This window comes from Cyrtonyx montezumae, unplaced genomic scaffold (genome assembly GCF_038088225.1).
Source record: "Cyrtonyx montezumae isolate F1298 unplaced genomic scaffold, pur_monq_1.0 scaffold_16, whole genome shotgun sequence".
NCBI lineage: Eukaryota > Metazoa > Chordata > Aves > Galliformes > Odontophoridae > Cyrtonyx > Cyrtonyx montezumae.
The window spans coordinates 14,452,076-14,474,432 of record NW_027071892.1 but is presented as its reverse complement, the minus strand read 5'-3'; the positions used below and the strand labels follow the sequence as shown (position 1 = coordinate 14,474,432).

The window sequence follows — 22,357 nt, the reverse complement described above, 5'->3', positions numbered from 1 at the left end:
TCTGTCGTTCCTGCTAAGTAGCACTGACTTGCATGAGTCATGAAATGCTGTTCTGTAAGTGTTGCAGAAACTTGCCCGTGATAATTAGCATTTTTCTTACATTAAAGCTTTGTTTTAAATGTTGTGTTTCCTTCTTGGAAGCCTGGGTGCCTTCCATCTTAACGAGCCATCAACTAAGATGATCTTTGTGGTTGTTTTTTTTTTACTTCATTACCTTTTCCAGTTGATCACTGTTCACTTTTTCTTGGGGATTGCAGAAGTCTGTAAGGTTAGGAAGTCAGTTTTATTCCAGGACATTTAAAGGAGATGGTTATCTGCTGGGGAAGAGTGTAACTGGCTGTGCACAGCCAGCCCAGTGCAGGAGTGGTTGGCTCCATCCCTTTGCTATTAACTCTGTGGAAATGATTAACATCAATGTTGACACTCATGGCAGGTAGGTAAGATATTTTGAAGGAGCACCTTCTGACCCTGGCTGCATTTCTGTAACACTGCCTGTGTGATTGTTTCAGGACCAGGAGCGACAGCTGAAGTTTCTGCATCGTTTGCAGTTCTGTCTGTCTGTGCCCTGGTAGTACTGGTGGTGCTGCTGGCAAACTGTGCCTCCTGCTGCAAAGACCCTGAGATAGATTTCAAGGTAAGCACTTCAAGTTACAAATGTGCATGCGAGTGGTATTGGCAGCTGCATTCTGATACCTCTGTGTCACTGTATGTGGTCTCTTCTGAAGTGTCCGGCAGCTGTCTGCATGCTGGGAAGTAGTGCTGTGACTGCCAGTACTTGGTCTGTGCTGCTGTTAGCATCTTGGGCTTGTCAGAATCTTTGCTGTCTGTTAGGATCAGTAATGAAAGTGTAGTCCTGAGACAGCTGTACTGTGAAGAGGCCTTTGTGGTTCGTTTGTTTTCTCTTAATTTGCTTTTAGTCAGGTGACAGGATTTAAGACACTCCTCTCAACTCATATTGAAGATACATACCCAGTGTAGCAGGTGTTCTGAGTTTATCAGCAGAAAGCAGTTGCTTTTGGATCGTCAGTTTTTGGTGCTCATAAATTTGAGTGTGGCTCTTTTTCTAGAAATGTATCTTAAAAAGAATAATGAAAAAAGTAAATAAGGAAATGTCCTGAAAAACCTTGGTTATTTTTGATAAAGAAATGTAAGCACTAAGTGTTGTCTTTCAGTCAGTAATAAATTGAAAGTAAGAAAAAGAAGTCTTAAAAAAAGAAAAAAGGAAAGTTTGTCACTCTGAGGACGTGAGCTTCCTTGTCCCTGTGCATTCAGGTGCAGTGCAACTGCTTTCATAATTTGGGATTTAGAGTTTTTCAACTTTTTAGGTTTCTTTTGATGTTATCAGCTTATTGCCCTTAAAAATGAAGTCCTTTGTGTTGGGTCCTCGTTTATTTTGACCTGCAGCTGGTTATTTAGTTATAGTTTGGTTTGTGGATTCAGATAGGAAACCAAAAGAAATATAATGCTAATTTTAAGCCAAATATTAGCTTACTTACACTTAATTAACTGAGCTTTTCATTTCAGGAATTTGAGGATAACTTTGATGATGAAATAGATTTCACTCCCCCAGCAGAAGACACTCCGTCCGTTCAGTCTCCAGCAGAAGTTTTTACTCTTTCAGTTCCCAATATTACTTTACCAACTCCATCCCAGTTTCCATCTCGTGCAGGTAAAACAAATTTTGTGACGAGAAGACAGAAGTAGGCAACTTAATTAGCTACACCACATTGGAGAATATATTGACTTTTTGTTATAGAGGTTTAACTGTTACAGATTTTAAGTAAATTTGTGTAGGATCTAGGATGAAATCTCAAGTTTTACCTTAGAGCAGATGCTATATGGGGTGGCTGAACAGAATGAGTCCAGCTTGAATCTGCTTAGCCTCCGTTCTTTGTGTGTCACATCAGGGGTTTAAATTGCTCTGGGATATCGCTAACTTCTGCTCTGTAGTAGTTCTCTTCATGGCTGAGTTGTCATTGGATTTCAGCCATTAGCCTTAAATGGAAGCAGGAGTAAATCTCTTACTTGACAGCAGTGCTACTATCTGGGCTGTGTCACTTTCTCAGCATCACTGTGAGCTTTTCATGCTGTAAATGTGGTATTGGTAAAAGGACATTTTATTTTGTTTGTGAGAAAGAATTCTTGGGAACGTATTTGTGAAGATAATGTCCATGTCAAAAAAGGAAAAAATACTTGAAGTCTGTTAGCATTTCTAGCTACTTAGCAGACAGAGAAATACTGCTGAATCTCTTCTATACTATGGAGTCTGCCATTGTTAGCATCCATCCTCTGCCAGGATTCTTTGCCTTCTTTTCCGTCCTCTGCCTCTGTTCTTTATGTAAATTATTTTTAGTCAGACAGTGTCCTCCTTCCAGATGGTAGCTGTAAGTAGGGCAGTTGGGCTGAAGAAGAAAGCAGCCCAACCCATCCTCTTAAAATGGTAACCATAACTCTGATGTTAAAATGCAGAAGCAGTGAGTGTTTTAGTTTTTATTCTATTTCCATTGGGAGCTTTCCTAAGTGGGTTATTTGCTGTGCCCAGCTGCAGCGTATGATATTGGCATTGCAATTCAACTTCCTTACTGAGCACATTAAAAAAAATCAAGGTGTGCATGTCCTAAGGAGGACTGACTTTGACTACAGTGGGTGTTCTAGTACTAGTGGTTTAGAAGCTGAGAAGTTTCTCTCCCTCACTACTCTCACAGTGTTACCTTCACACTTGCCTTTGTCTGTTTTGTTGCTTTGCCTGAACGTGTGCATGTCATTGGGAATAAATACTGTAGGAGCCTGTACTGGCTCCTCCACAGTTGGGTAACAGGCAGTCTGAGTGGTTTGCTGTGTCTGACATTTCTTCTGTTGTGTATGACAGATGGATCAAAGTCTCAAGTTGCACGTCAGAGTCTAAACTACATCCAGGAAATTGGAAATGGCTGGTTTGGAAAGGTGAGAAGTCTTCTAATGCTGCACTGCAGTTATAGTCTGAACTGACTGGAGTTGGTGTGTTTCCTTCAGAGTTATAGCATAAGAAGCTGAGGTGTACTCTTACATAATACTTTTTAGCTGCGATTAATGCTGCTTTAATTCACATGTAGTTTCTTACAAAACCATTTTGTATCTGAAGATTTCACTTCCATGGAATTGAATTCATACATTCTGTTATTACACATGCTTTCCAGGAAAAAGTTTTAAGCAAGTAAATGTTCTTTGCAGGAAGAGATGTTCTGAAAGGGATGGGTAGATCAGTTGTCAGGATCTGTGAATTACAGACATCCGTGTGCACTGGCAAGACAGAAAATCTTCCTTGCAGTGTTTTCAGCTCTTGTTTCTCTCTGTAAAGAAACTTATTTTCATGGCTTCTGATCAAAGGAACAATGATTATAATTTTTCAGGTTCTGCTTGGAGAAATCTACACAGGCACTAGTGTGGCACGAGTGATAGTGAAGGAGCTGAAGGCAAGTGCAGGTCTCAAGGAGCAGGAACAGTTTTTAAGAAGTGGAGAACCATACTAGTAAGTAGTATTCTGTAACTTGGTTATCGTAAGCACTTCGTACTAGTGCATATGAGTTACAGAGGTTCCTGTTAAGTGTTTTCTCTCTGCTTGCCCTTTCTTACAAATGAAATTCTTGTCTCTGAGGTGTGAAATACAATTGATCAAAACTGAACAAGATTTGAGTTTGCTTAGATAATAAGCTCTTTGCTTAAGTGTTTGGTAGTAATTTGTTCATGACTGGAGAGCACACTTGATTTAGCATGTCAGATTTTCTCCTGCAGCTATTTAGAAAAATTCTGGTATTGCAAGCCAACCCTATGCAAACCAACTGAGTTTTAAGTCTTGTGCTTGGATTTCTTGAGGCATACCTCAAGGTGTGGCGTATCTTTCCTGAGTGTGCTACAAATGAATGGTCATGCAGAGCTATCTCAGTTTTTTCTCTTGTCCTAGTTAGCTTGCATTTAGGCTTAAATTGTTGGCAGCTGTCAGAAGAAGAAATCTCATGCCTTCTGCTTCATTGGCACGAGTGCTTTTTATGAAAGTTAGAAGAAGAATCTGATTGTGGAAATAGCCTGGCTAACAAAAGGGTTTAGATGCAGCCGGATGGGTTCTTTAAGTGTAGCCCATCCAGTTACATGCATGAACGTTTATTTTTGCTGGGGGGATAGGTGTGACTTTTTTGTGGCAGTGTTGGCTTCGTGGCTCTGCTATCCTGTGAATTTCAGCTGCTTTCAGTGATCTGTTGCCACAGTACAGAGTAGATACAAAGGTGCAAAGAGAATCTGGCTTTGGATACTTGCACCTTCTGCTCATGCTGCCTCCAGTTACTTACTGAAACTTGCAGCTGAGGTTTCAGTGAGTTATGTTATACTGCAAATAATGTATACTGTGGTCTTTCTGACTTTAACTGTATTTTCACTCCAGCATTCTTCAGCATCCAAATGTTCTCCAGTGTGTTGGGCAGTGTGTGGAAGCTGTTCCCTATCTCCTTGTCTTTGAGTTCTGTGACTTGGTAAGTGCACTTGTACGGCTCCTGTTGTTTTTCTGTTAGTGTAGATGTTATGTAGTATACTTACTGCCCTTCAGGCATGAAACTGTTGTTATTTTTCTTTTAGGGAATTTTTTTCAAATCATCACGATTTTGGAAAACACTTCTTTGCTTTAGAGGCAGGTGGCAGAAGTGCAATATTTTAGATTACTTTTTATTGATCATGTAAATCATAGGTTCTCATGGAGAGTTCTGGGGAAGAAACTAGCTGATCTTGTTCTTTGCTGATGAGTTTATTAGTCTTGCAGTCTGCATGTAACAGGAGCTTGGAGGTGAAAGTAGGTCATAGAACAACACTTCTTATTGCAGTCCAGTGTCATGCATGTGCTCAGTCACATCCTGAATTTTTTTGCTGTCTCTGAAACCTTAACATGCCTTAAATACAACTTTCAAGCAAATATTAATGGAGGAAGCTGAAAGGATTTCCTTCCTCCTGCCTTTCCCCCTCCAAAGTGCCCAGATTTTACTTGTGCCATGCAGCTAGATTGGGTGTTGGGTTCATTTCTAGCATCTGTGATGAGTGTACTTCAGCAGTTGGGGTTTTCAGTATCATCCTGTTCTCTTCCTGATCCTTTCTGCCAGTATGTTCTTTCAACTTGCATTCCTACTTTACTGTCCTTTTCTTTCCCTCTTTCCCTTCGTTCTCAATGTGGATATCTACCTCGTTGTGCTTCCTGAACACCTAAGAAATGCTGAGAGCACAGTGAGGGGTGGTCTCATTGCTTTCTGTGCTGCTCTTCCTGCTACAAAGGTCACTGAAGATGGGAACAGTCACAGTCACCTTGCTCAGCCGCAGCATTCCTGAGCGCGTGCCGGAATTGTGAGCTCCGTGCTGAGGGGAATGCTGTGTGTGAAGGAGCTCAGGGCTGTGCCTGCTTTTCACAGAAGCTTCACAAACTGAAATGTGGAAGTGGCAGTGGAGCCCTGCTCTGCAAAGATTTGAATTGCTTTAGTGTAGCACCACACAGTATTAAAAACAAAACAAACAAGCCCCTCAGAGCTGCAGGTGGCTGCCTGAAAATAGGCTCAGCAGCTGCTTTTAGAGTCTGTGTCTAAATATTGAAAGCAGAGTAGAAAAACTTCAAGGCAGAAATGATCTCAAAGTGCCTGTGTATGTTAAGTCCTTGAGAAGAAGATTGTACTTATAGAATTCAGAGTGGTCCTTTTTCACCAGCTTTACTGCTACGGAGTTTTCCTTTGCATTCAGGTACACAGATAGTGCTGTAGATGCAGCAGATGCCTCAGGCAATTTAAATCAGTGTGGATATGAACTTTGAGTCTTCTTGAGAAAACATCCATCTGTGGCCTTAAATAATCACGTTTTGCTAGCTGGGTGAGCCAATGAGGCAGAAGTGCTGGAGGAGTCATTCCTTTTTCTGTGCGGGAGAAACAAATGGGAGGCAGTGAATTGTGATGTTTCTGGCAAAGAACTCCAGGGGTGGAATACTTGGTGCTGACTTTTAACTTGAAACTCCAATGGTAGTTTCTTTTAAAAGGACCTTTGAAAAAGAAGATAAAGTTGGTTAGTAGATGCACATCTCAGTGTCTAATGAGGTTTAACTACTGCCACGATTTTAAAGAGTTGCATGATTTAATCTGATTTTGAATTTGGAGTAACTTGTGAAGATTGCCCTACTTGGAGAATATATTTAAAATCTTTGTTTGGCTGATGATTAGTGCCAAAAATTGTCATGATCCTGCAGAGTAATCTGGAAAGGATTTAACTTAAGGAGATAAAATAGATTTTCACTTTAACTGGGGGCAGTAAGCCTGACAGCCGGAACGGTAGCTGCAGGCATCTGTGTGTAGCTAGATAATTTCATCGGAATGGATATTGATGTCTGGCTTACTTCTATTCCAAGGGAACTAAGACTTGTTTTTTAGAGTATTATATATTGCAGTGTGTTGTATATGACTTTCATACTGAAAGCCTGGCTCACCCACACAGGTCATACTTAGCAGAGCAGAGTATCTGCTAGAGATCGTAGTGTTTTATTCACAGCGCACAGTACACGAGGCAGGCTAGATGGAGTGCTCTTAAAATGAGGTGAGTGCAGCATCAGCTTGGTTATCACCTGTTGCTGACTTCTGCTGTGGTCTTAGGCCTCTGCAGGAGGGAGCAGTACTGAAGTGTTGGGAGATGAGAGATGTGATGGAGGGAGGGGTGTGCAGGAAGGGCTGAAAAGAGGGTATGGCGAGGTAGTTTTCCTTAGCAGACAGTTGTCTGATGGTGGTTTACTTTTACTTTCATTAGGCCAGTCCTCTAAAAGCTGCTTTTTATTATTGTGACTGTGCTGGCAGTTACTTGGATTTTTCAGGGCTTTAGTAAGTGATCTCATTAATGGTGGGAGGTTTTTCAGTACCTTAGTGGGTTTTTTCTGAAACTGGGCAGCACAGCTTCCAGAGCACACTGGTGTTAAGTTTGCAGGTGGGAGGCTGCAGGGAAGGACACCGACGAAGGGCTGGGCTGAAGGTGCAGTGTCTGGTGACTGCGTGCTGCTCAAATAGTGAGGATGGCAAAATGTGGTGCTGTTTTTCTGGTTGCAGCTTAACGCTATGCTAAAGCTCTTTGCCTTGTGTTACTGGTGTGGGATGTACATATACAACCAAGGATAAACCTGTTTTGATCTGTGGTACTTGATATGATTAAGGATGAGGTGGTTCAGTATAAAGGTAGTGAATATGTTGGCTGGATTGTATAGGAGACTCTCAGATGTCGAGCTCTTGGAGGTTCCTTCAGCTAGAGCTGGCAGTTGCACGTACGTGATTGAAAGGTTTGTCTTAATTTTTTCCTCATCTGTATTACAGTTGTTTAAATTTGTTAAAAGGCAATTATCAAAAGAAATAAGTTCTTCAAAGATCCTGTATTAGTTTGTGCAGTGTGCTAGCACTGTCTGGCTGGCTGCTGTTGAAGGCTGTAGAGTGGTGCCAGGTTAAAAATAGAGGTAGCTGGCTTATTAACTTTAATATATTGCTTGGTCATGCGTGGCCAGCTTTTTGTCAGCACAGCAACTCTTCTAATGAATGGACATAATTTATGAGCAAAGGAAAGTTATTCAAATGTGGAAGTAGCATGTATATGCTGAGGCTGATTTGCCTATCAAATGGTTCTTGAAGAAATATTTTACAATCCCCTGAGCAGTTGAGATCAGCAGGATGCAGGGCTTGCCTGGAATGCCCTGTAGCTTGCTTCAGGGGTGCTGGTGTACTGGAGGTGGCTGCCTGCAGTGGTTCTCTTTCTTTTGTTTGGCCTTTCTGATTACTGCCACTTGAAAGCATTGTTTTCAAATAATAATAAGAATCTTTGCAGTGAAAACTTCTTACCCAGAGTTCAACAAATCTCTTCGATAATCATAAGAGAGTAATGGAGGGTTGTCAGATCCTGGCAGCACGAGAAATCATGTCTGTTAGGTTCAAAGACTTCTTGTTCTCAGAACTGCTTAGTATTTCTTAAACTTATGTATGCTTTAATAACTTTCTGAGGGTCTGTAGGATCTGTAGCATACACCACTTTCAAGTGTTTTATCAGGAGTCATTACAGGTATGTATGCAGTGAAGCAGTGCTGGAGCAGGGATGCAGGAGTCATTTTTTTGTTCTCTTAGTTATGTGGTGTTACGTGGCTTGGCAGGTTGCTTTCCAGCTTGGTGGGGTGTTGGATGGGCATAATTTGACAACTTTACACTTCACAAACTCTCACAGTCAGTGCCTGCTGGCCTCAAGAGTCACGTCCTGGCTAGAACTGAAAAAGGGTGGAAGGAAAAGTAAAATCTAGTTCTTCATCAACTCCTACGAGGAGAGGGAGAACGAGTGGAGCCTTCCTTAGGCATGATTAGCTGAGCTTTTTGTGTTTCGGTATCTGAGCAGGGAAGTTTGCACAGCTGTGTTTATGCAGATGTGTAGATGTTGAAGGTTATTGTATTAAAAGCCTCTGTGCAACCATTTGTGGCTCGTACAGTATGAGCACCGTTGATGCATCGGTGCTGCCTGCTGGCAGGCAGGGAGGTGTGGGATGGTTGAGGCTGGACTGGGACCTCAGGAGGTCTAGGCAGCATCACAGAGCAGGAGCCACGGGAGCCCTTCTTCCAGCTCGTCTGGGTGGCAGTCCAGCTCTTGAAGGTATTCGTCAGTACTCCCAAGTTTGGCATAAATATTTGTTGTCTTAAACCAGTACCAAAAAGAAATTTTGTATTTTAATCCAGAACATGGCTATAAATAGGATGGGAAAAACAACCAGTGTGGTTCGAGACGTTGGATTTAATGCAAGTTGCATTTCCTACAAGAATGTGTGTCTACATGAATGATTTACTAAACTGGGGATGCCACGCAGCACTGCTGTTACTAATGCCTTTAAAAATTAAAAAGTAATTCCTTGGTGCACCTAAAGGCATCCTAGGAACTTAATCCCCCTGGGACAGCCTGTAAGTAGCGGTGAGTGAGGCAGGGAGCTCGGCTTCCTCAGCAGTGCTGCCACCTGGGGCCGGCAGGGCGTGTGATGGCAATCTGACGGACTCCGTCGTTCTGAAGCTGCTCAGGGCAGTGCTCTGGCAAGGTAGGAAGAGGTGAGTGCTTACACGTATTTGTATATGTAAGTATAGTGGCTTTTGCTCTTGTTTCTGGAAAGAGGCACATTTTAGCTAGCATATAGACTGCTGCCCTGTCTGTGTAATCTTAAGACCTCTTTTCAGATGTGCTTTAAAAACCCTTAAAAGGATGTGCTGTCTGCCTTGGGTAGCTCCTGTAAGCATCCTGATGCTGATGGGAAACTTGATGTTCTGTATTAAGCACAGATCTGTTTGTATCTAGTGGTAGCCTTGTTGACTGATAAAGCAAGTCATGTTGTTAGTTGGCTCTTCATGAAATATTGAGATCCACCCAGCACTGATCAGTGTTTTCAACTTTTTTTTTTACAGGGCGACCTGAAAACTTATATCTGCAATGAGCAGGACCACCTTAGAGGAGATTCACAAATAATGCTGCTACAGAGAATGGCATGTGAGATTGCTGCTGGACTTGCTGTCATGCATAAACATAATTTTGTGCATAGGTATGTTTTCTGAACAATTTACTTCTAACATCAGCACATGTTCAAGGCTGTGTTTGGTCCTAATTTATGTATTGTAAGTCATGAAGTTGTGATGCTAACAGAGGTGCTGATTGGTGTGCTCATACAGCTCTCAGCTGCCTGTAATCTGCTCATCTGCCTTTGGGCTCTGCAGCCCAGAGAGCGCAGCTTTCTGCAAAGCTGGCCCAGAAGTTGTGGTTGTTGGATTAGTCCTTAGGCAAGTTGAATGAGTTTTGTGGTGAAGGGGCAGCGTTGGTAGAATTTTGATAAATCTGACTGTTTGCAGCAGCACAGAACTGTTGGTAGCACATTAGATTTGTTACTGAGCATGGAAGTGGCTGCTGCAAAGGGAGAAGCTGACATAAAATGAAAAAACCTGAGGCAGGTTCTCTCTCACTGCATTACTGCTTCATGCAGCCTCTCAACCTGGACTGGAGCTAGTCAGAACTGGTAGAGACTGCAGTGAGAGACCAGTTTCATTTTGGTGACTGGGGAGCCCAGAGTCCCTTTACTTCTAGTTAAAGATGATGCAGTTAATGTGGAAAAACGGCAGTGGTTGTAAAAGGTCTGAAAAATAAATCCGTTTGTAAAACTAACTGCTCTGTCAGGGTTATGTTTATGAAAAAGGCATTAAGGAGGAGGGACACATCCACTTAGACTTGGCAGGACTCAGATGTTACAGTGGCTGCTGACCTGGTGGAGCTGTGAGTGTTGCAGCACAGTTTCCTGGTGGTGGTTGTTGGCTCAGTCAGTTCTTGGCAGTGGAAACACACCTCGCACTCTCTTCAGGCAAGTTAAGGGCTCGTGCTTGCCAGTGCATATAGTTTAGAGGAAACTATTAAACCTAAAAAGTGTAGGTGTAAAACAACAACTGAACTGAGAATTGCTAAACCTGTCAGTTAAGCAGTGCGAGTGTTTGGAGCTGGTACCAGCTGTGCCTCCTGCACTGGGTGATGGCTGTTTCTTCTGTCACAGCAGTGTGACTTTGTAGGTATTCAGTTGGAACAGGATGTTTTTAGTGAGCACTTGAAGTTGAAAAATGATTCTGTGGATCTGCAAAAGCATCTTTGTGAATGTTTACTTCTAGCAGCACTATCCTGATGCTGTCAGAGTTAGTGGTAAAGCTCCAGCATCAGTGATTTTGTTGTTAGTGGTAAATTCAAGCAGCTGAAGATGCATTTCTCTCTTCTTCCAGGATATATATTTAAATAGTGTAAAATAAACCGAAAAGCTTTGGGGTGTACTTCAAGCTTGCAGATGGGCTTCTGTCCTGTGAAATCCAGTGATTCTGGTATTGCTTTAAGGAGAGAGATCACATGGTTTTCAGACTTCTGAATATTTTTTTGATGCACGCAGAAGCAATGGTAGTGTTCTTCCTGGGTGCTTAATTGCCTGTTACCCTTCTGTGAGACTGCAGCAGACTGAGCAGTCGCTGTGTGGAGCTGTGTGCTGGCACAGCTGCGGTTCCACTGTGGGTGCCCGGGTTCCTTACACTGGCACGGGTCTGTTTGCAGGGTGTGCTTTCTGCAGCAGCTTCTTGCTGTCCTTCCAGAAGCATTGCTGGCTGTGAGTACTGTGGTTACAATGGAAGCTGGAAGTGTGTGCTAAGAGCCTTTTGTTTCCTTTATCAAAGGACCTTCAATGAAATACATGACTTCTTCTGGTGGCCTTTGTCAAATACTGTAGCTCTTGTTCAAATGTAATGTAGGATTTTGCTGTTTGAAGGAATTTATTTGTGGATGTAAGATACCACTAGTTGCTTTGCATCGTGTTGTAAGTTGGTAAGTATTTAAACCTGGTGTCAGCAGTGAAACTGGCTGGCATGCAGTGACCTGTGGGGAAGTGGGGCTTACATCCCTGCAGTGTGTGGCAGTGCTAAGTGAGCTGCACTGCACCTTAAGAAGAATGCAGTGGAGGCGTAGAAATACTTCGGGGCATAGTTTGGATTTTGAGGAGTATCCTTCACACCGTAGGTGACTACGTTTTGAACTTGCCTTGTAAAGCACGGCCTGAGTTACATCAGGCTTGTAGAGCAATCGTTGATTATTGGCCTGCAATAGTTGAAGCATGCCAATGTGACCTACGAGTGGTGTGAAGTCACTTCCTAACACTGTAGGCTTTGTATGTAAAAGTATCTGTCATCACATTTAGTTTGGCTCAAATTTGGGATTTTTAAAACGAGTCTCCCATCGTTGCTGTCGCTGGGCCTGGGAATGTCCTGCTGCTTGCTATGGTAACCTGTACATCTTCAACTGGATAACTTTTGTAAGGTGTTGCTTGTTTTCATCTGATACTCTGAGCTGTGGCCTGTCTTTCCTGAAAAGCAGTACTGTATTTATCCCGTTGGTCTTACTTTGGATTGAAGACTCACTGTTTAATTGCTTGTTTTTGCAGTGACTTGGCCTTACGAAATTGCTTTCTTACATCTGATTTGAATGTCAAAGTGGGAGATTATGGGATAGGATTCAGTAGGTACAAGGTAAGTTAATTTACTCACCAATTTTTTTAGGGTTTGGAAGCCTGTTAGTAGACTTTCCTTTGAGGACTGGATTTTTGGAGTATAGCTGGCAAAGAACTGTAGCAAGCCTCATGCAACAGAGTAGGTGATCTTTCCAGAAGAGGAGCTTATAGAAGCTGCTTGTGAAATCTGAATGTATGTGTTTATATGTTATATACACGGTAGCCCTAAAATAACAATGACATGCAAAAATTCCTTTTAACATTTAAAGAAAATGCAATGACATTTAAACAAATGTTTTAAATGCTTGAAAGTACTGAGAAGGTGAAAAATGAAAAGTATCCACGGGAAGGTTTTGAGTAGCAAATCCTAAGCAGGAAGTTGGCATTCAGTTTTATTGTGCAGTGAGCAGTGAATACTTCTTCTATAGCATTATTTTCGCTGCTACGTGGCAGAATGGGATTCCTTCAGGTCTCATTTTACACATAGTGATCGCGTTAAACCAGGCTAAGGAGGTCTGTCAGCTTCTGGAAGTAGATTCAGTGTCTTTTTGGTGTTTTTTTTTCCTTCAATAATATAGGAAGATTACATTGAGACAGATGAGAAAAAACTTGTTCCTCTCCGATGGACTGCGCCTGAGTTAGTGACCAGTTTTCAAGACAAATTGTTATCAGCAGAGCAAAATAAATACAGTAACATATGGTATGTAGCAAAGTTTTAAAGCAGTTTGCATGCTAGAGTTCTGAATAAATTTCCAAAGATTATATGAAGGAATAAATGATACTTGTAGTGAAATGAAATGTTGGCCCAGTATGCTGCTTTGTAATTTCATCACATGTACAGTAGGTTAATGGCTACAGATCTGAAACTGCATCTTGCTTGGGAAAGCAGCTTAGGAATGTGCTGGGAGAACAACCAGATTAAGAAAGAATTAGCAGAAGAGTGAATAAAAAATGCTTTGCTTGAAAAATGCCTTCAGGTGTTCATGAAGGAAGGAAATGTGAATAATTTTGCCATTAATATAAAAATTGCAGATGATCTAAAAACATACTGAAGTTGATGCCACTGGAAGTGAGCTAAGTTTAACTGGTAGAAATGCTTCGTGTGAGTGCTGCAGTTAACTGTCTCTACTTCTGAAGAGTTACAGAGGGACTGGAGAAAATCTTGATGACAGATTAAGTCATCGTGCTCCCATTGAATTCCAGGGAAGTTTGAGGGATGTAATTTGGGGCTCAGGCTACCAGTTCAAACTATTTTATATTTTAATGTGAATCTAGGTTTACAGAAAGCAAATGGGATGGGTAGAAATGATGTAAATACTGCTTGCATCCTTCGAGCAGAGCTCCTCGTGTTGAATTGTTATTTAAACTACCAGCAGCCGGGGCCCTAAGCATTCCAAGTCTTAGTGCCTTTTATGCAGAGCTACTTGGTAGCTTATCACATTCAATTAGAATGAGTTCATGGATTCTGAAATTTCTGTTGAGCCAACAGGAGAGTAATATTTGGTGATTCTTGTGAATTGTTTTATGTAGTCCCTATTTTCTTAGAGAGAAAAGTTAGAAAATAGTTCTTGGAATGTACAGTCATTTTGCTGCTCTTTTCCAGGTCTCTGGGTGTGACGCTGTGGGAGCTGTTTGAGAATGGTGCTCAGCCTTACTCAGACTTCTCTGACAGAGAAGTCTTAACCCATGTCATAAGGGAGAAGCAGGTTAAACTTTTTAAACCACATCTGGAGCAGCCATACTCTGATAGATGGTAAACTTCTGAAATTTATTTTTAAAGCTGATAATGTTTTTTGTATTACCTATTTCTCTTAAAAATATATTGAAATTGTTACAGTTACTGACAAAGAAACATTAGAGAAAAATGAGAGGACTTGCTTTAGATTCAAATTCCTGCCAGTAATGTCTTATTCTTAATAGTTATCTGATCACTGAAATTACTTTTTGTATGATTACAATTGAAATATTTCTTGTTTGCCTAGGTATGAAGTTCTGCAATTCTGCTGGCTACCTCCAGAGAAGAGACCAACAGCAGAAGAAGTACATAGACTGCTAACTTACCTTCGCATGCAAAGCCAGAGGGACTCAGAGATTGATTTTGAACAGCAGTGGAACGCTCTTAAACCAAACACCTCAAACAGAGAGACAAATAATTCTGCATTTCCAATCTTGGATCACTTCACAGGAGATAGGCTTGGCCATGAAATGGAGGAAGTTCTTACTGTCACTGAAACAAGCCAGGGTCTCAGCTTTGAATATATCTGGGAGGCAGCTAAACACGATCATTTTGATGAGTGTGGTCACGTGAATCCTGATGAAGCAATGACATACACAAGTATTTTCTTTCCAGTGGAGGTTTTTGAGAGGTCCCTTTCAGAGCAAGGGCCAGGAGCGCAGGATGGAAGTGGTCAGGAGGCATCGCTAGCTGTTCCTGGGGTGTTACCTGTGTTTGATGCACACAGGCTTTCAGTTGGAAATGACTACTATATCCAGTTAGAGGAAAAAGGTAGTGGCTGCAGCATGAATTTCGATAACCAATCAGTGGTACTAACTACAGAAGTTGATCAAGAAGCTGTACAAGAAAAAAGTTCTCATTTCATGGTTCTCAGGGATCTCGATGTTGAAGAATCTAGCACTGATGGGGACTTCTTCCGCTACAATACAGATCCCAAAGAGGAATTTTTGCCTGCCACTAGTAGTCCAGAAAGTCCTTTCCAAAGTATATTTAATGACGTTGACAGATCAGAAGAGTTAGCAAATAGAAAAATGCTTGGTTTGGCTGAAACAAACGATATTCCTAAAGACTTTAAACCAACTGTTTTAAACACAGATATTACAAATGCTGCAGCTTTTGGTGAGAAAGAGCATTCCAGTCGTGCTTCTGAAAACAAAGCAGTTACAGTGTCTGAAAACATCTCTAACCAGTCTGACTTGGTAACTTTAGAGGAACTTTCTGATAACTTCTTGTTTCTTCAGGAGAAGAACTTACTAACTGGGAAAGTGTCTAATAAAACCAGCAGTGATTTTGGGCAAAAAACAGAAGTGGTTCTGAAAAGTGTCTTAGAAACCTCAAGTAGAAACTCTGTAGAGCCTGAGCCTGTACTGGCTGAAAACACTCAGCTCTTTTCTTTAATACGTGAGCATCCTGGAACTATGAAAGACGAAAACTTTAACCCAGTAGCAGTGGATACAGATATGAATCCTTGGTCTCAGACTGCTGTAGAGATGCAGGCATCCTCTAGTCCACCTGCAGCGTATAAGTTGCATGATAAGGATATCAATCTCCCTTATTTGAAGGATGAGGGGAAACTTTCAAATGTGGAAGTCAACCAAGTCCTGTTCTGTAACACTGATACTTTCCTTCAAGAACTGTCCAATAATGCAAAAAATAATAATGTTGGAAGCAGTTCCTATTACAGTGCTGCTGTTGAAACAGATGAGAGTGATGTACAAATAAAACAGGGAATGCTTTCCAAGTCTGATGAAATAGCTTTTAATAGGGAAAGATGTGATCAGGAAGATAGGGAAAGAAACTTGCAATGTAAGTCTCCCGTATTAAGAACAGGTGAAGATTTGTTAGAGCAAAGACAAGAAACATCAAGTAATTTTGAGACCTGTGAGGATGTTCCAGAAGAGGTGACCTTAATTTCTGTTGGTGCTTCAGACTGCACGAGTCAGGATAGTCTCCTGGAAGATAGCCCATCTCCGAGAGAAACTGTAGAGCAGGTCTTAGACACGCCCGATTCTTTGGATTCTTTGGATGTAATTGAAGTTTTAGAGTCTTTACAGGCTCAAAGTCCTCAAAAACTTTTGCCTCCTGATAAGCCTGCTGACAGTGGCTATGAGACAGAGAATCTGGAGTCTCCAGAATGGACTTCCCATGTTACTGCTGAGGATGCTTCTAACGGAGATCCCGCTCACTGTGGTGTCAGTGAGAGCAATGCCAACGATCTGCCTTCTAATCCAGTCATAATTGTTTCAGAAGCAGCACCTTGCTTAGATGCAGTAAACAGCAACTTTGAAATAACCCCATTATCAAATCAAAATTCATATAGAGACTCTGCCTATTTCTCTGATAATGATTCTGAGCCGGACAAAAAAACAGAAGAGACTGTAAATCTGTCAAGGGAGACTACGTGTGGTGCCTCTTCAAATAGAGGACAGAGTAGTAGTGAGGAGGATTGCTGTTCAGAAGGGAGACCACAGAAGCACAGTCTAGGAGATGACCAGGATAGCAGTATTCAGAATACAAAACCAGAACTGCATCGTGAAACAGAGATGCAGGAGCTGGGTGTAAGGGTGCAGGGCTGTCCTGAGGAGTGGACTGAGGCAACTCTGAATTCCCTGGGGATATCTCTGGAAGATAACGTGAGGGATGAAATAAAACTCTCAGAGACTTGCCATAAGAGTGTCTCTTGTGTTGGCACTAATACTTCAGAACTTCTTTCACACAGAGACTTTAAGTCTGTGCATAACATTCACAGTTCTTTAGATACCAATAACAGTGAGAAGCCTTTCTATCATAATGAAGGACAGAAGCTGAAAGAGCCAGATATTGAAGGAAAATACCTTGGCAAACTTGATGTTTCTGGAATGCTTGATTTAGAAGATGGTGATGATGCAGATGAGGAAGATGAAAACAGTGATTCTGAGGATGACATGAGGACTTTTCATATGCACAGTCTGAGTTCTGACAGTGAAGATGAAACTGTTCACCAGGTTCCTGAGATACTTACTGACAGGGATGATGGGAAACATCTGAGAAGCTTGTTGAAACTTCCAAAACCTCTTCATGAAAGGCAACCTGAGCACTGGAAAAACGAGAAGAAGGCTGTGACGTTCTTTGATGATGTCACGGTCTATTTGTTTGACCAGGTATCTGTTCCTGTAACGTAGGAGCTAAAGGCTTGTTTTAAACAAGAAGTGGTAGAACAGATCAGTACTATTTGTGGACTTGCTGTTGATTTTCTTAGGTCTTGTATGTGATGTTGGTTCTCTTTCCTTTGCATAAAGAAACATTTTCTTGTCTGGGTGCAGTTTTGTGTTGGCAATAGAATGGCTGCAGTGACTTGAAATGCAGTTTGCTTTGCACAGGGTTGCTTGCCAGCTCCTGAATTTCCACTGCTTTTTGAACCCTGACTGCATGCACTGGATTTAATCTGGCTTTTAGTCGTGTATCACTGATGCTTGTAGGGCTGTGCTTAAATTGAGTGTGTGAGGCAGCATATTACTAACAAAATCTAGTCCATAATTTTACTTACTGGAATGTTGTTGCTGCTTTATGGAAGTGGACTTCCTGTTAAATGAGTTTGAGGACTTAGGATTTAAGTTTGAATCTGTTTGTTATACAATTAAGAACATTGAATCTTGCATTAATTAGCACTAAAACAATTAACCTTAAGTGATAATCAGAGGTGACAGAAGTAGTTAGATGACAATCCCACTTTATTAATGCAGTGTTATGGTTATACAATCCAACGTTGGATTTGCTTCCCTTTTGCTTTATCAACTTTTAAACTTGGGTAAACTGATAGAAAGGAGATTGCATTTTAACACTGAAGTAACTGCACAAGTATAGTGAGCCTAAAAGGACTGTGGGCCTCTCTAAAACAGGGAAAAAAACCCCAAACCGATAACCTGCCTGTGTATGACTGATAAGGAAACCAGATCTGTTCAATGGGAAGATGAAGATTTTAATAATAAATGTCAAAATAGTTGATAGAACTTGTTTAGAAAATGAAAGTATATGTATATGCTTAATGTGCAACTTGGGTCTTTCGTGTGGTTGGAACGAAGAGCTTGCAGACCATCTAATTCTATAGTGATGTGGAAATTGAGGAAATTTGGAAAGTAGCATCTATGTTGCACGGATGTATCACGTGTATGAAGGGCTGACACCTATTCTGTTTGCATTAGGAAACGCCAACTAAGGAATTGGGAAACCGTGTGGCAGACTTGAATGGCGAAGGCTCTCACAGTGCTCCTGCTCCACCTTTGGGTTTTAGTTACTTCAACAGATTTACAAATTCAGAAAGCTCAACAGATGAAGAAGGTACTTGAAAATGGTGATCCGCAGCACAGGTTGAGAGTGTTATGCACAGTTCTTAATGAACTGTCACTGAAGCTACCAAGAAGCTGAATGTGAAGTTTTACATGTGGGACGTGGCAGAGTTAGTGTTTTGGAGTCAGCGTTATGCTTTTGTGTGGTATCAAAAGCCTCCTGAGTTTGGATTTTGCTTCCAGAATTCATTGGCACTCTAGTTCTGAGATTCTGTTCTCTTATGACTTGATCTTGTCTGAAAAGCTACAGTGGGTTTGTTTTGAGTTAATGCAGTCTTCCAGGGACTTGCTTTTAAAATCACGGGACTTCACAGTTCTGTGAACTGCTCCTTTGTTTCTTACTTCTTTTTGTTTTTCACACCAAGGTGGCGGATTTGAGTGGGATGACGACTTCTCTTCCCCAGAGCCATCCTTTATATCAAAGGCAGCTAACAGCCTTCTTAGCTCTAAACCACCTCTTCAGTCCAAGTACTTCTCTCCACCTCCTCCCACACGGACTCTCGAACAGAACTGGTCGTCACATCCATCCCCTTACTCCAGATTCTCTATTTCTCCTGCGAACATGGCAAGCTTTTCCCTTACACATCTTACAGATTCAGATATAGAGCAAGGAGGTAAGTGATTCAGTTATAACTATTTTGAAGCTACAAATTAAAAGATTCACCCAAAGGTATTTTTAGTACGGATGACAAGTCTTGTTCTGTGTTAAAAATAATTACGTTTTAGTACTATAGAAGTTCTGTCCGACCTTGTGTTTCAGTAAGAAGCCACATGGCTGCGAACTTGTGGTGGTGCATTCTCCAAACAAGCTCACACTTCTTGGACTGATTTAGGAAACGATATTTATATAAATGAAACCTGTGCTGTCCTTGAGCACCGTGGCAGTACAATAATTCTCATTATTGCCTTGCCATGGGTCAGTTTGTTACTGCACAGGATGAAGGGTTTATCTGCAGTTGCCCAAGCTTGTTCTACAGTTTTGACGTGTTGCTTTCTAGTGACAGTGTGTTCTTGGTGTTCTCTCAAGAAGTGCAGCATGTTTTCTGGAGCTGAGTAGAGTGGTTTGCTCAGAGAGCTGACCAAATCAGTTCATTGGTTTGCTGAGTAGCAGCAGTAACAGAGCTTTCTTGTATGTAACAAGAAGCTCTTCAAAGCTTTGAATGCATTTTTGACAACTTAGAAGGAAAAAAAGAGCAAATTTGAATTAGTTTGGCATATTATTAATCTAGATAAAATATTGATTATGAAAATAAAATATTACTGATCCCTGAGCCTTTCTGATAATCAATGTCTATAAAACTGTACTCAGTTGCACAGTTCTGTATTGTTCTTGTGTTGTGCTTACTGATAACTGCTTAGGAACTTAGAAGAGATTTTGGAGATCCTGCGCTGCCTTGTGTCCTGAGAAGTGACGTTGAACTGTGTGGCTTAAGCAGATGCATATTTATATGTGAGCCAAATGTTAGCAGTATTTGAAAGCTCTAGGGAAAGATTAACCACTCCTCAGAAGTGTACAATAGCAGAATGGCAGGTTCTGGGGAAGTCTCACACAGCAGCAGTGGTTGTCCTGGGGGATCTCACTGTACCTTTCCTCTGCCAATAGGAAGCAGTGAAGATGGAGAAAAAGATTAAATGAGTTTAAAACTTTCTGGGACTTGATGCACAGGATGCTCAGGCTCTGTGCCTGAAGCTGAGTGATCTGAACTCCGGCTCTCCTGGAGCGACACAGGTAATGAAGAAGTCCTAAGAAATGAAAGTAAACACTGAAAGCAATGTTAAATCAGGACATTAATTTGAATGTGTATTTAACTTTGTAATGTATTTTTAAATCAGTGCAATTTTGCTTTTCATTATTGAAAGATGATTCTGCCGCTGTTTTCAAGTACTTGAAGTATTTTTCAGATAACTTAAGAAACAAGTTAAGCAATTACACTACAGTCTGGCTTATGTATGAGATTGTATAATATTCTTTTTATATTTTTCCATGTAGTTCATAATCTGTTTTGGACGTGCACCTGTTGTAGAGTTGTGTTTAAGTGTCCTGTGCAACAGGTGGCTGTGCTGCTGCAACTGTACGAATGATAGTTGATCAGTAGTGAGCCATATTTATTTAAGAAGATATCACTACATGTTACTTTGCTTATTACAATTGCACTATGGATTATTCTTCCTCTATTTCCTGATGATGTACAGAATCAAGATGTTAAATCTTGCAAGGAACATAAGACGAATTGAGCTGGCCCAGTTACCCAGTTGAATTTGTCCTTTTTGTAGCCTTTGCTATGCACGGTACTCGTAAAACGTACATAACTTCTGAGTGTTATGTTAGATTTGCTGAAATCTGATATTCAGTACCATTTCTAAATGATGATTATAGATTGTTAGTGTTCATGTTTTATAGGAAACTGGAATAGTGTATATGATATACTCTGGAATTTGTAGATGAAAGATATTGTCTCGATTCCTGAATATGATCCTACTGACTGCTTGAACTGTAATTCCATCTGACTATGTCATACTTAAGGGCCTTCCAGTTGGTACTACAACTTTCTGCCTTGGAGAGAGAAGAAACAAAATTGACTGTACAAAAACTGGAAATTATGAATCTTCTAAAAAGACTGATGTAACCAGACTGGGTTTCAGGCGTGTTTGGCCCTTCAGTTGTACATTCTGTGAATTTTGAGCTCTGTTCTGCTGACTGCAGACTGGGGCTGCCATTCAGAGGCCTGTGGTAGATCTACCTCTCAGTGATGTTCCGACAATTAAGAATTACACTAATGGTTAATAGCCAATTCTGCACCCTTTATAAGGCCAGACTTACTGTAAGATGTCTGCAGGGCTCCGTGGTACATCTTGAAATGCATACCCAAAGATGTTGTAAGTTTACTTTGAAGCTGTCTGTGAGGAAAGGAGTACGCTGTGGTTCTTCAACCTTTATGCTTTCCTGTGCATTCACTTAAATTGCTTGGGAAAAAAATATCCTTGATTACTATTCCAAAGTGAGTTAATTTGAGAAACAAATCCCTGGCCTCTCGGAATGCCTTATGCAGCTGCAGATCTGTGGGAAACACTGACAGGAACAGTTTACCTGGCTTTAAATTACGTTGTATTTTAGTGGGGTTTGTTGGCAGGGCTTCGTGGTAATGGTGGTCCTTGTGCTCTGTGTTCAGATCCAGTCACCTGAAAGCTTTGCCCCATGAAGTACAGGACTAGATATTTACAGATGTGTAAAGTTGGTGTCTTATACTTCTGTACACGTTTTGACTTTAAAAAAGTATGTTTTAAATGACAGAAATATGTTAATTGCTTCCTTCCAGCATTATCTAGCCCTTAGCCAGACTGGCTTCCATACCAACCAAAAAGGAATGAGAGTCCTGTCAAGTTATTGGAGGTTGCCAATGTGCTGGTGAGAGCTGTTTTGATGAGGCACTCAGGTTCAGAGCTGCTAAGAAGCGAGGGACAGGATTTCTCAGATTTTTCCCAAAACAAGAGACAAAGCCAAGTAGTCCTTAATACCTGCTTACAGTAAGCACTGTAGAGGGCTTCAGGAAGCTGTGAGCTACCTGTGGTATGTTAAAAGGTAGGTTTGTGCACACATTGCTGCTTAGAAATTCCATGGTGTCAATATCACGCTCCTTGATACAACTAGCTTAAGGTGCCACATCCGTGTTCAGTAATTCTCACACCACATTAAGTGTGAAAATTCAAAACTAAGAATGAAACTCCGTACGTGGTCTGCAGGTGGAGTGTGGTTTCATCTGCCTTGTGAGGCGAAAATCTACTGTGTCAGACCTGGAGTTCAGCCTTAATTTTGAATTGCTTGACTTAGAATATGGTCCAGAGTTAAATAAAAGCTTGTACTCAGAGATGTTCAAGTTTGGTTGTGCGTTTTGGTCCTTCGCATTCTGGGAGTTCGGATGTTTCTCACGTGCAGTATTCCATCGGGAATTTCCTTTGTCTGATGGAGATACGATGTTCATCCTTTACCAGTGGTTAAAGAGAACTTTACATAGGAATTGAAAGTTTACTCCTTTGTCCAAGTGGACTCATTGCTAACAAACTGCCAGCGGAGCATTTCTTCCACAGCAGGCTGGGATATGTGTGGTATTAAGCAAAGGAATGTCCTCAGCTGCACAGTGAGGAGAGAAACCTGGGAAGCTGACTCATCTCAGTTACCCTGTGGATTCAGTTTCAGTAATTCAGAAGGCTAGATGGCAGTAATCTAAGAAATCTCTT

General features: G+C 41.3%; 1 protein-coding gene across 1 annotated transcript; it reads left to right on the top strand.

Annotated features, from left to right (window-relative positions):
- Positions 1-426: 426 nt before the first annotated feature.
- Positions 427-21,701, top strand: LMTK2 (lemur tyrosine kinase 2). Its single transcript, XM_065733048.1, has 14 exons — positions 427-433; positions 510-634; positions 1,525-1,669; positions 2,870-2,943; positions 3,390-3,508; positions 4,415-4,502; positions 9,450-9,583; positions 11,996-12,080; positions 12,640-12,761; positions 13,665-13,814; positions 14,044-16,936; positions 17,978-18,113; positions 18,487-18,735; positions 19,725-21,701. Exons 1-14 carry the CDS (start codon positions 427-429, stop codon positions 19,751-19,753), a joined length of 4,356 nt encoding a protein of 1,451 aa, XP_065589120.1. The 3' UTR covers positions 19,754-21,701.
- Positions 21,702-22,357: the final 656 nt, after the last annotated feature.